Source organism: Lytechinus pictus, chromosome 1, assembly GCF_037042905.1.
Source record: "Lytechinus pictus isolate F3 Inbred chromosome 1, Lp3.0, whole genome shotgun sequence".
In the NCBI taxonomy this organism is placed as follows: Eukaryota; Metazoa; Echinodermata; class Echinoidea; order Temnopleuroida; family Toxopneustidae; genus Lytechinus; species Lytechinus pictus.
In genome coordinates, this window is record NC_087245.1 from 7858045 (window position 1) to 7871243 (window position 13199).

The 13199-nt window shown below is 37.4% G+C and overlaps 1 protein-coding gene across 1 annotated transcript in view; it reads left to right on the forward strand.

Moving 5' to 3' along the window:
• The first annotated feature begins 381 nt into the window (after window positions 1-381).
• The window catches only part of LOC129256797 (ATP-dependent 6-phosphofructokinase, muscle type-like), a 52274-nt gene continuing 39456 nt past the window's right edge, over window positions 382-13199 (forward strand). The window contains exons 1-5 of the mRNA XM_054894966.2: window positions 382-872; window positions 7884-7957; window positions 10080-10157; window positions 10663-10852; window positions 11312-11367. Coding sequence (XP_054750941.2) covers window positions 605-872; window positions 7884-7957; window positions 10080-10157; window positions 10663-10852; window positions 11312-11367 — 666 coding nt within the window. The 5' untranslated portion in view covers window positions 382-604. The remainder of the gene's footprint in view (window positions 873-7883; window positions 7958-10079; window positions 10158-10662; window positions 10853-11311; window positions 11368-13199) is intronic.

Below are 13199 nucleotides of genomic sequence, written 5' to 3' on the forward strand. Positions count from 1 at the left end.
AAATTTGTAGAACCTGAGGTACAAGTACAACTATATGAGTACTCAACAAAGTAGACTGTAGGCCTACTCAATAGGAGAACCAATATCCATGCATGTGGACAATAAAAGGAAATAGAATTGAATTGAGTGAAAAGGAAGATTGGGAATTGTCCCAATATGAATCCAGAAGGAAATGAATGAATTGAGGAACAGTAAAGATAAACAATATATTGTGAACAAAAAATATAGTAAGAAAAGTTATTGATTTTAAGGTTTGAACAAAATCAGAAACGGGGGGGAGGGGGATAAATGAAACAAAGTCATCTCTCATCAGCATGGAGAAACTCCTCCACTGCCATTCTTTGCATGCGATTGAATGTGTACGTGCATAAACGACCATGCGCAATGCTCCTCTCAATAGTCGTATTCTGCGCATATGTTTATCGTATCGGCCTTCACCTTCAGCTGGTATCTGTTACTGGTAGGAAAGCCATTTCAGTCAAAATACAGCCGAATTATACTAATACTATATACAGTAAACCAACCGTTTTAGATCGTGTATAAGCTGTTGCTTGTACCTCAAGACCTTTATTCTTTCCAGCAAGTAAGTGTAATCGAAGAGAACATGACTGATCCAATTCCAAGCTCGCCGACGAAGCGGGCACGGCAAGACCCTCTCCCCGACTCTAGCCCGGTGGATGAAGTCGGCGAATTGACATCGCCCAGCAGACAAATGCTTGCACAACCAAGCCCTTTACACTTGCAAAGACGCCAAACATTGTCATATGATACGGTAGATACGGTAGGCCAGTTTGCATCAAGAGGAGAGGGCTTTAATATGGTGGGAGAAGGAAAATGTATTGCAGTATTCACAAGTGGAGGTGATTCACAAGGTAAATATAAAAAAGAAAGTAGACTGGCCTGAAAACCGCGGGGGGGGGGGGGGGGGGGGGGAGTGCCACTTACATTGACGAGTGGACTATGAGTATGAGCGACCAAAAAACATGTAAAAAGGATGTATTTTTCAAGATAGGGCACGTTACGTACGTAACATGATAAGCATTAGAGGCTCACGGCCAATATTGGAGACTGTCTCCAATGTGGGAGATTATCTCCAATATCAGAGACTTTTGTAAAGAATTTGGGTACCGGTATCCAATTTCAGAGACAGTCTCCAGTTTGAACTTTTGGAGACCAATTTCCTTTGTTTACATTTGCTGCAAAAGGATTACCTTGGCGGCAAATAAAAATGTGATACGCAGATTCCTCATGAAAAATTACCCCTTTTCACCGTCTACTTTAAAAATTCACTATCTACTTTTGTTTTGATAAGGATTTTTGTTGTCAATCACACACAAAACAAATGGGCTTCTGACCTCAGTGAGACAAAATTTTGGGTGGAAAAAATCATGCTTTTGTTGGTGTTGTTTCATTTGTCCTTTTGCAAAGCAAGTCTCCAATGTGGGAGATTGTCTCCCCTATTGGAGAGAGTCTCCCATATTGGCCGTGCGCCTCTACTGATAAGGGTGTCAAAAACCTTCAAATAATGAAAAACAGGTATCTATTTCGCTAGGAAAGCTACGTGTTTAGGGTCATATTTGCGAAGCCACGTTTTATAAAGGATGTACTTCTTGCCCCAACAGCGTGTGTTTAGAGTCCGATTTGCGCGAGGTTAGGGAGGTGGGCCGTACTCTAAACCCAATGATGTAGGTATAAGGTAAAACCGACGTCCGTGACATCGCTTTCTTGTTTAGGGGTTCAATTCAGGGAATACTTGCCAAGGGTATCGTTTTGTTCCAATACTTGTTAAGGGTAGGGTTTCATACACCAATACTTGTTAAGGGGTGAATATGGAAAATACTTGTTTAGGGTGCTTTTCGAGACCCCATGGTTGCACACGGTATCCACTCATCAATGGAAGTGGGCCCCGGGCCTAATAATAAAGTAAACTAAACAATGGCAGCCCAGCATGGGCATGGCATAGCATATTAAGTACAGGGGGATGGGGGTGGGATTTGCAACGTAGATTAGCCAGGAGGCTCCTAGAGAGTAAAAATCTTTCACTATTAAATGTGTGCTTGCTCTTCACGGATCCAGGGATTGCATCCCATACCTGTGCTAGTAGACTCTACTGTGAAAAAAATGAAGTTTTCGCCCCCTGAGATTTCTACTTTCTTTCTAAAAGATCTAGCCCTAAATCATGTAAATGGGATACATGTACATCTTCATTTCCTACATTTCTATAATATTGATTTCATTTTTAAACAAGAATTCACAAAAAAGGAGAAAAATATGAAAACTTGCCAAGCTACAACTTAAGACACATATCGATATATATGCGACTTGTAGCTTGGTGAAAAACAAAGAGAACAAGATGGCGATGTAAACATCCTGACAAGTTTCCCCCATCTTTTTATAATATTTTTCTCGTTTTTTTATATGAATTCTTGTTTAAAAATGAAATCAATATTGTAGAAACGTTGGAAATGAAGTTGTTTCCCATTTATGTGATTTAGGGCTAGATCTTTTAGAAGGAAAGTAGAAATCTCGGGGGCGAAAATTTCAGTTTTTTTCACAGTACATGCACAGGTATGGGATGCAATCGCTGGCTCCGTGGAGAGTAAGTACACGTCAGTGAATGATTTTTACTCTCTAGGGGCCTCCTGGCTAGGCATGATGGGCACCATGCTTGATTGAGGTTGAATTTCGAAATAAATCCTAAAAGTAATGATCTCGAAATTCTTTTCCTTGCCTTTCTCCTCTCATGCTCCTCGCTCCTCCAAGTCCAAGACATGTCTATTCATCTTTAAAGGGATGCTCCGGGCTGAAGATATTTATATCGCAATAAATAGAGTAAAATGCTGAAAATATGATCAAAATCGAATAACAAATAACAAAGTTATTGAATTTCAAAGTCAAAGATTTGCATTATTCTGATGTAACAGCTCTAGGCATGTCTGCATGAATATTCATTAGATTGGCTGATCAAATCATATCCCCACTTGCTCTTTTGTATTTTATTATTTGAAATTAGGTTTATTCAAAATATTTTTTACCAAGAACTAAAACAATTGGATTGACAACTGATCACATGTAAGTGCATTTGTTATTTCTTGCTGCAAATTATTTCAACCCAATGGAGACACATCATTTATACATAATTATGAAAAAATGAAACAATGATTTCATGAAATAACATTAGAAAAAAAGAAAGTGGGGATGTGACATCAGCCCACCTATATTCATGAAGACATGCCTAGAACTGTTTTACCGCAATAATGCAAATCTTTGAAATTCAATCACTTTGTTAGTTGTTATCTAATTTTTATGATATTTTCAGCATTTTGCTCTGAATTTTACTCTATTTATTTAGATATAAATATCTTCAGACTGGAGTGTCCCTTTAATGCTGTTTAGTGTTATTGTTCTCCTTTATTCTGTCCTAAGTCTCCCTTTTTTGTTTTAGACAAAAATCTGTTTGTTCCTATATCTCTAATTCTCAAAGTTTCAGTTCTGTTGTTCCATGATTTCCTCTCTCTACATAAACCATATTCTGGTGGTTTTTGCCTTTTATGCCTTTTGTCTTATTGCACTTTGTGACCATGTTGATCCAGATTAGATCTAAATATCTTTGAATACTTTGTCGTTGACTGACCCTTTGTAAAATGTCTTATCATTTATGATCCAGTAGTTTGTTTTAATTTCAAAGGGAGCCTTAATTGCACAAGCTCTGCTTTAGCAAGACTTCCTGTCTTACATTGTGTAATACTCAGTTACTTTTTTTTTTACTTTTAATTTTACTCTGTCAGTTTCCATTACAACTATTCATCATATAACTTGGCTCTTAAGTAAATTGAACTCTTAAATATTTTTTCTTCAGCAATTCATAAAAGAGATTGAAAAATTATGATTTTCTTTTCACCAATACTGGCCTACACAAAAATATGCCAAAAACTCAAATTTTTTAGCACTCTGGTGAATACTAAAATGATCCACGGGTAAGTGAAAATTAATTGCAACTGTATGGAAATGAGTATTTTGGTTACAAGAGGGGTATTTCAATGATTTTTGTCTCACCTGCATAGCAGAGTGAGATAGGCGCCGCTTTTCCGACAGCGGCGGCGTCAACATCAAATCTTAACCGAAGGTTAAGTTTTTGAAATGACAGCATAACTTAGAAAGTATATGGACCTAGTTCATGTCACATGACCAAAGTCAAAGGTCATTTAGGAATTAGGATCAATGAACTTAGACCATGTTGGGGGAATCAACATCAAAATCTTAACCTAAGGTTAAGTTTTTGAAATTTCGTCGTCGTGTGGTCCAGTGGTTAGAGCATTGGACTCATAATCGCAAGGTTGTGAGTTCGAATCCCAACTCTGCCATTGTCTCCACTCTGATTAAAAGGCCCGAGAGTGATATCTGTCATCTATAACGTCAGCCAATATAACTGATTAACCTAGACGTAAAATGTTTCATAGGTAATTGGTTATATGTACCCGCTTGGCGTTTACCAGCAAAATGCTGTCCTGCCGAGTTCCTACAGGAGTTACGGTACCACAAACAGAAACAGAAAGTACATGAACCTACTTGTAGTTCATGAAACTTGACCATAAGGGTAATCAAGTATTACTGAACATCCTGCACGAGTTTCAAGTCACATGACCAAGATAAAAGGTAATTTAGGGTCAACGAACTATGACCAAGTTGGGGGTATTTGTTGAATTACTATAATAACTTTGAAATTTTATGGATCTGATTCATATAACTTTAAAAAAAGTAGTCAAGTATCACTTAGCATCCTGTGCGAGTTTCAGGTCACATGACCAAGGTCAAAGGTCATTTCAGGTCAATGAACTTTGGCCAAGTTGGGGGTATTTGTTGAATTACCATCATAACTTTGAAAGTTTATGGGTCTGATTCATAAAACTTGGACATACATGTAAGAGTAATCACGTATCACTGAACATCTTGTGCGAGTTTCAGGTCACATGACAAAGGTCATGTTGGGGGTATTTGTTGCATTACCATCATAACTTTGAAAGTTTATGGATCTGATTCATAAAACGTGGACATGAAAGTAATCAAGTTTCACTGATCATCCTGTGCATGTTTCAGGTCACATGACCAAGGTCAGAGGTTAATGAACTTTGGCCATGTTGGGGGTATTTGTTGAATTACCATCATAACTTTGAAAGTTTCTGGATATGATTCATAAAACTTGGACATGAAAGTAATCAAGTATCTCTGAACATCCTGTGCAAGTTTCAGGTCACATGACCAAGGTCAGAGGTCAATGAACTTTGGCCATGTTTGGGGTATTTGTTGAATTACCATCATAACTTTGAAAGTTTATGGATCTGATTCATAAAACTTGGACATGAAAGTAATCAAGTATCTCTGAACATCCTGTGCAAGTTTCAGGTCACATGGAATTATTTGCAAGACATCTTTCATAATATTTATAAGGTCGTAAAGTGTTTGCTGTGTTTTGTTTTAGTGTATGCTATTAAAGAAATATATATCAATCATGATAATTTCATTAATCCATGTAAAACTTTGGTTTACATCAAGTTAATTATAAATTTTGATGAAATTTCATTTTCCCCATTCGTTTTAAACATGGACAAATGTCCCGTACGTCACAGCGCGGATGTTTATATTTTGAGCTATTACATAACAACAATGAGTTCTATCATTTCACTCATGGCTAATGAAACTTGATAAGATACAAGATGAAAACACAATGAGAGATTTCCAGCATATTCCAATTCACAGAGTTTTAATGACAAACGTTTTTTCCAAAAAATCAGCTTTTGTCTGGTCCCATACGTCACAGCGCATATTAATTAAAATATTACATTGTTAATGGAATTGTAGATCACTCATTTTTTTACTGAATAAAGAGGGCACAACTTCCAAAATCCATAAAAGATTCTCTGTTTAATGACAAACGTTTTTTCCAAAAAATCAGCTTTTGTCTGGTCCCATACGTCACAGCGCATATTAATTAAAATATTACATCGTTAATGGAATTGTAGATCACTCATTTTTTTACTGAATAAAGAGGGCACAACTTCCAAAATCCATAAAAGATTCTCTGTTGTGCATTTATTTTTTATGTTACACAACTTTAAAGTCTCTAAATGTCCCGTACGTCACAAGTCAAATAGCTTGGACCTGCCCATGAACATAGTCAAAGGTCGTTTAAGGTCAATGAACTTTGGCCATTTGGAGGTATTTTACTAGATTGTTGTCATAACTTTCAAAGTTTATAGATATAGTTTATAAAATATGGATATAGGGGTAATCAAGTATCACTGACAAGTCTTAGGTTGCATGATCAAGGTCAAATGTCATTTATTGTCAATGAACATAGATGCTATTTTATCATTATGTGAATCATGTTTTTTGTGAATAATTATGTTATAGTAGTTTTCAAAGTCAGCACTGCTGCTATATTGAATCGCATGATGCAGGTGAGACTGCCAGAGGCGCTCCACTTTTTTTTTTGTGTTGTATACTGCATAGATCTACGTGTAGATTCCCCACAGGCAGGGTGGTTGCAGTGAACAAGTGGGTAGGCCAAGTCCCTACATATACATGTAACTTTGCGATTTACATGTAGTACTGATATATGTAGTCTGTGTGTTAGTCTTTGTATTGAATTTGCTTGTAATAGTAGAATAGTTTACTGAATTGCCACCTTTGGTAGGTAATGTTTAGAAAATGGTAACAAACTACATGTACTAGGCCAATTCCTAAATGAGGTGGCTACCCTTGGTAAGCGTAACGTCTTTGGTAAGCATAACGTCTTGGTAAGCATAACGTCTTGGTAAGCATAACGTCTTGGTAAGCATAACGTCTTTGTCCTAACAACTTCAACAGAGACAGCGGGATCGACATCCCCGATTTCTGGATGCGAACCATCCGACAGCACAATACCCCCTTACCTGGCAGTGCACGCCGACCCGATCGTTCCCGGCCCCGATCGAGGGACCGCTCAGCTAGTCAACCCCCACCCACGGGAAACTAGGGAGCCCGCAATTTTTGTCTTATTTGCATATTGCCGACACACGGCGTATTTGCATATACCTGAGCAGGCTTATTTGCATATACGGATCACCGGCCGCACCGTACACCGATGCACTGATTGGTGAAACGCCCGTCCAATCACACAACAGATCAGTGCCCACCTATTGTTCCCACGTTCGTGCATACGGTCCTGGGGACTGGTATAAATAGACTACGTTATCAGATAATTTTCGTCACTTGATAAAGAGTTGCAGCGGCACTCGAAAGCTCGTGAACTTGTAAGCTAGTGAACACTTTTTGCGAGAGTGATCACAAATTTCCTAGACAGCTAGTGAACACTTTTTGCGAGAGTGATCACGAATTTCCTTTTTGACCATAGTAGATTGCGAGACAAATGAATACCCTCTAGCGATCGTAATGTTATTATTTATTATTATTTGATCAGGCCAATTCATACACAGCTGGTAATCATGCAGTGGGAAGAAGAAGTCAAGTCAAGTTTGTATTTTTCGGTGTAAAAAAAAAAGAGTTAAGTGTATGTCTACTTGATCTGTCACTGGCTTCATTTAATTATCATTCATCTACAGTGTAATGTGACTATGGAAGCTGTCCTTGTGTTCCAGTCATCCACTGACCTTTTTAATGGGAATGGTGTCAATTCTCGGCTGGGAAGAGCTAGTCTTAATTTCACAGACCCTTTTTGTGTATCTGAACCTTTTTTGAATACTTTGTTTGTCATTTTGATCATCAATGTAGTATCGATTTCACTCATTATGGAATGAACATTGTCTTTTTATATGGTTTCATATTGAAGTACATTTAGACTAATTTCTCATTGTGTAGGCTAATTACTGTCTTTATTTTATTAGGTATGAATGCAGCTGTGAGATCAGTTGTACGAATGGGAATCTATGTAGGCTTCAAAGTTTATGCAATACATGAGGTGAGTTTGTAGTTTGGATTAGACAACATCCTCAGAAATTAAAATATTTTCTTTCTTTGGTTAGGGGTATTGATGCTTGGCTGAAAATAAAATAGAGACAGATGGGTCTAGGATTTAACAATAGTTGGGGGCCAAAGAAAATTTATTAAATTTTGTTTGGCATAATGTTTTTGATATGAAAAAGCAACAAGAAATTGTTCTCATTATTGTAGCCAACATAACACTGAATACACTTGAAAAAGGTCTTTCCTTCAAAGTAATACCTTGGTCACATTTGCTCTACGGCGGCCGTACGGGGAGTCGAAAACAGCCGTTTTTGTCTCGCCTGCATAGCAGAGCGAGACTATATGCGCCGCTTTTCCGACGGCGGCGGCGTCAACATCAAATCTTAACCTAAGGTTAAGTTTTTGAAATGACATCATAACTTAGAAAGTATATGGACCTAGTTCATGAAACTTGGACATAAGGTTAATCAAGTATTACTGAACATCCTGCTCGAGTTTCAGGTCACATGACCAAGGTCAAAGGTCATTTAGGGTCAATGAACTTAGACCATGTTGGGAAAATTATTTTCAAAATCTTAACCGAAGGTTAAGTTTTTGAAATGACATCATAACTTAGAAAGTATATGGACCTAGTTCATGAAACTTGGGCATAAGGTTAATCAAGTATTAGTGAACATCCTGCTCGAGTTTCAGGTCACGTGACCAAGGTCAAAGGTCATTTAGGGTCAATGAACTTTGGTCAAGTTGGGGGTATTTGTTGAATTACTATCATAACTTTGAAAATTTATGGATCTAGTCCATGAAACTTGGACATAAGGTTAATCAAGTATTAGTTAACATCCTGCCTGAGTTTCAGGTCACATGACCAAGGTCAAAGGTCATTTAGGGTCAATGAACTTTGGCCAAGTTGGGGGTATTTGTTGAATTACCATCATAACTTTGAAAATTTATGGATTTAGTTCATGAAACTTGGACATTAGGTTAATCAAGTACCACTGAATATCCTGTGCGAGTTTCAGGTCACATGACCATGGTCAATGGTCATTTAAGGTCAATGAACTTTGGCCGTGTTGGGGGTATATGTTAAATTACCATCCTAACTCTGAAAGTTTATGGATCTAGTTCATAAAACTTGGACATAAGAGTAATCAAGTATCACTGAACATCCTGTATGAGTTTCAGGTCACATGACCATGGTCAAAGGTCATTAAAGGTCAATGAACTTTGGCCGTGTTGGGGGTATATGTTAAATTACCATCCTAACTCTGAAAGTTTATGGATCTAGTTCAAAACTTGGACATAAGAGTAATCAAGTATCACTGAACATCCTGTATGAGTTTCAGGTCACATGACCATGGTCAAAGGTCATTAAAGGTCAATGAACTTTGGCCGTGTTGGGGGTATTTGTTGAATTACCATCCTAACTGTGAAAGTTTATGGATCTAGTTCATAAAACTTGGGATATAAGAGTAATCAAGCATCACTGAACATCCCCTGTGAGTTTCAGGTCACAAAACCAAGTCAAAGGTCAGTTAAGGTCAATAAACTTAGGCCATGTTAGGGTAATTGTTGAAGTGCCATCATAACTTTGAAAGTTTATGGATAGAGTGAATGAAATGTGGACATGGGTGTAGTTGACAGTCTTAAGTCTCCGTTCAAATGTCATTTATGGTCAATGAACGTGGTATTATGTCATTATATGAATGATGTTTTTGTGAATGATTATTTATAGTAGTTTTCAAAGTTAGCACTGCTGCTATATTAAATTGCGTAATGCAGGCGAGACTGCCAGAGGCGTTCCACTTGTATTAATTCTAATTCAAACCATCTATATGTAGTTGGTACAAAAAATGTTACAACGGCTGTTTTCGACTCGCCATACGGCCGCCGTAGAGCAAATGTGACCAAGGTATAAGGATATGACAGCCTGGGAAACTTCTTATCTCAGAGAGGATAATAGTGTACAAAGTTTGGCCGAAGATGGAGGGGGGGTGCATTTTTTCTGTGCCCTTCTTTTTCCCTCTCCCCCATCTATCCCTCCCCTCCCTCCACCTACCCCACCTCCATACCCATTCATCTCTTTATTCTTCTGTATCTTTCTTTTTCCTATTATCCAGGGTTACCAAGGGATGTGTGATGGAGGTGATCACATCAAGGAGCTTTCATGGTCTGATGTTTCTAACATCATCCAGCTGGTAAGATAATCAACATCATATTCAATCAATAATAAACAGACGCTTCTTATATCATAGCGTTGCTTCTATATCTTCATGCTAGCTTTTCAGTGTGAGCATATGATAAATATTTTAAAGATTTTATTTAGATTCCTGGGTCATAGCAAAGTGGTATGCCCTTTAAAGGAAGGTAATGGAAACTCACCCCTCCCCCTCCTAACTTTCTCTCCTTTTTCAGTTTGTCTGAACAGCAGCTTCTACATTTTGTAAATCAAGCCTTTTTAAAAGAAAAACATTTTCATGCAACAATGACATTCAGGTTCTTTTAATACTTCTATGGGTACACTGTGATTATAACAGATCGGTTTAAACAATGTGATTTAAGCTGTTAAGGCTTTCACAGAAATCTAGAATAAAGTTAATTGCCTGGTCTACATGTAACTGCGTTGACAAAATATTTTTATGGTGTAATTCAAGTTTTCAAAAGCTTGTGTGTTCATCGTCCCTGTTATCCTGACTGTTTCAGGGTGGTACCGTGATTGGAAGCGCTCGCTGCAAGGATTTCCGTGAGAGAGAGGGAAGAAAGAGAGCTGCTATGAACCTCATCAAGAAAGGTATCAATAATCTAGTGGTGATTGGAGGAGATGGAAGCTTGACTGGTGCTAACATCTTCAGACAAGAATGGGGAAATTTTGTGGCAGAACTTTCAAAAGAAGGTATCATTTTCTCGTCATTCCTTGGTTAAATTTATAAGAATAACTTTTTTATTTGCAAGATCAGACCTGTTTACTTATGTTTGTGAAGTTTCAAAAATTTTGTGTAACAATGTGAAAGCTTGTTAGACTTTTTAGTACTTGTATTGTTCCATGTAAAGCTCTTTCTATGAGGACCCCCAAAAACCAACGTCAATGAAATTGAATAGCTTAGGAAATGGGTCTATTAACAGGATAAGAATATGAATATTCAGAGAACTTCAATGTTATTGTTGAGGTTGAAAACCCAAAGATGGCAGCTTTCAGATTAACCTATCCATGATAAATGGTAGCTGACAATCAAAATATAGGAATGTATTTGAAATTAGAGCTACAAATATGTATTGTAACATGTTCTGAATAGGCAGAAAATTGCACTTCATTCAATTCTTTTCTCTTTTCCTTTTTTTTTCCACACTGAAGGCAAGATTACTGCTGAAGAGGCTAAAGTATGTGAATACCTCAATATTGTAGGAATGGTGAGTAAACCATCATAATCTGAGACCAGTACTATGAAGACTTACATCTATTATAAATTTTACATTATTGCAAGGCCTTAAAAAATTGTTATTTATCCCTCGTAAGCCCAAAATAAAGTTTGGTCGGTCGGTTTTCTTTTCTTTTGTTCTTTTATTTTAATACCTGTGCTGCTTCGCTGCACAAAGAAACTCATGTCGGGTATTGTTTATTTATGCTATCAAACATGTGAAAATGCATATTAAAGTATTTTTTTAGGCTAATGAATACACTTTGAGCAAATTTTTCACCCAAATCTTACATTCTTCTACAAAAACATTGCATTTGCATATTTTGGGTGTGGAAAAAATAGCCTGCATAGCAGAGCGATACTATAGACGTTGCTTTTCCGACGGCGTCGTCGTCAACATTGAAATCTTAACCAAGGTTAAGTTTTTGAAATGTCATCATAACTTAGATAGTATATGGACCTAGTTCATAAAAATTGGACATAAGGGTAATCAAGTATTACTGAACATCCTGCCTGAGTTTCAGGTCACATGACCAAGGTCAAAGGTCATTTAGGGTCAATGAACTTAGACCATGTTGGGGGAATCAATATCGAAATCTTAACCAAGGTTAAGTTTTTGAAATGTTGTCATAACTTTGAAAGTTCATAAAACTTAGACATAAGGGTAATAGTGTATCACTGAAGATCCTGCCTGAGTTTCAGGTCACATGATTAAGGTCAAAGGTCACTTAGGGTCAACAAACTTTGGCCATGTTGGGTCTTTTGAGGAATTGTCATCATAACTTCAAAATTTTTTTGGATCTTGTTCAGGAAACTTGGACAAAAGAGCAACCATGTATCCCTTAATATAATGTGCGAGTTTCAGGTCACATGACCGGAGTCAAAGGTCACTTAGGGTCAACAAACTTTGACCATGTTGGTTTTTTTTTTAGGAATTGTCATCATAACTTAAAAAGTTTATGGATCTAGTTCTTGAAACTTGGACATTAGAGCAACCATGTATCCCTGAATATCACGTGCGAGTTTCAGGTCACATGACCGTGGTCAAAGATCACTTAGGGTCAACGAACTTTAGGCATGTTGCGGGTATTTGAGGAATTGTCATCATAACTTTGAAATTTTATGGATCTAGTTCATGAAACTTAGACATAAGAGCAGCTATGTATCCCTGAATATAATGTGCGAGTTTCAGGTCACATGACCAAGTTCAAAGGTCATTTAGGGTCAACAAACTTTGGTAATGCTGGGGGTATTTGTGGAATTGTCATAACTTTAAAAGTTCATGGATCTAGTTCATGAAACTTTGACATAAAAGCAGCAATGTATCCCTGAATACCCTGTGCGCATTTCAGGAACATGGCCAAGATCAAAGGTCATTGAAAGGTTAATGACCTCTGGCATTGTTGGGAGTATGTGTTAAATTGGCATCATAACTTTAAAAAATTATGGATCTGCATGTAGCTCATGAAACATTGTTTTGCACATGTCTTAGGTCACATGATCATGGTCAAAGATCATTTTGGGTGAATGGACATATTTTATTATCATATTAGTGTTTTCTTATGTGAATAATTATTCATTGGCTGTTTTCAAAGGCAGACCTGCTGCTATATTGAATTGCGTAATGCAGGCGAGACTGCCAGAGGCGTTCCACTTGTTTCACATTTTATAGTCGGTCGGATGATGGAAACACAAAAATTAGTTTTAAGCATCAGTTCCATGGAAACCTTGATAGTCATTGGCCTCTAAGCCCTCTTACAATTAGTTGCCATAATGGCAAATTTACAATGGTTGTAACTCTCTATGAAACAGACTCAAGATGTG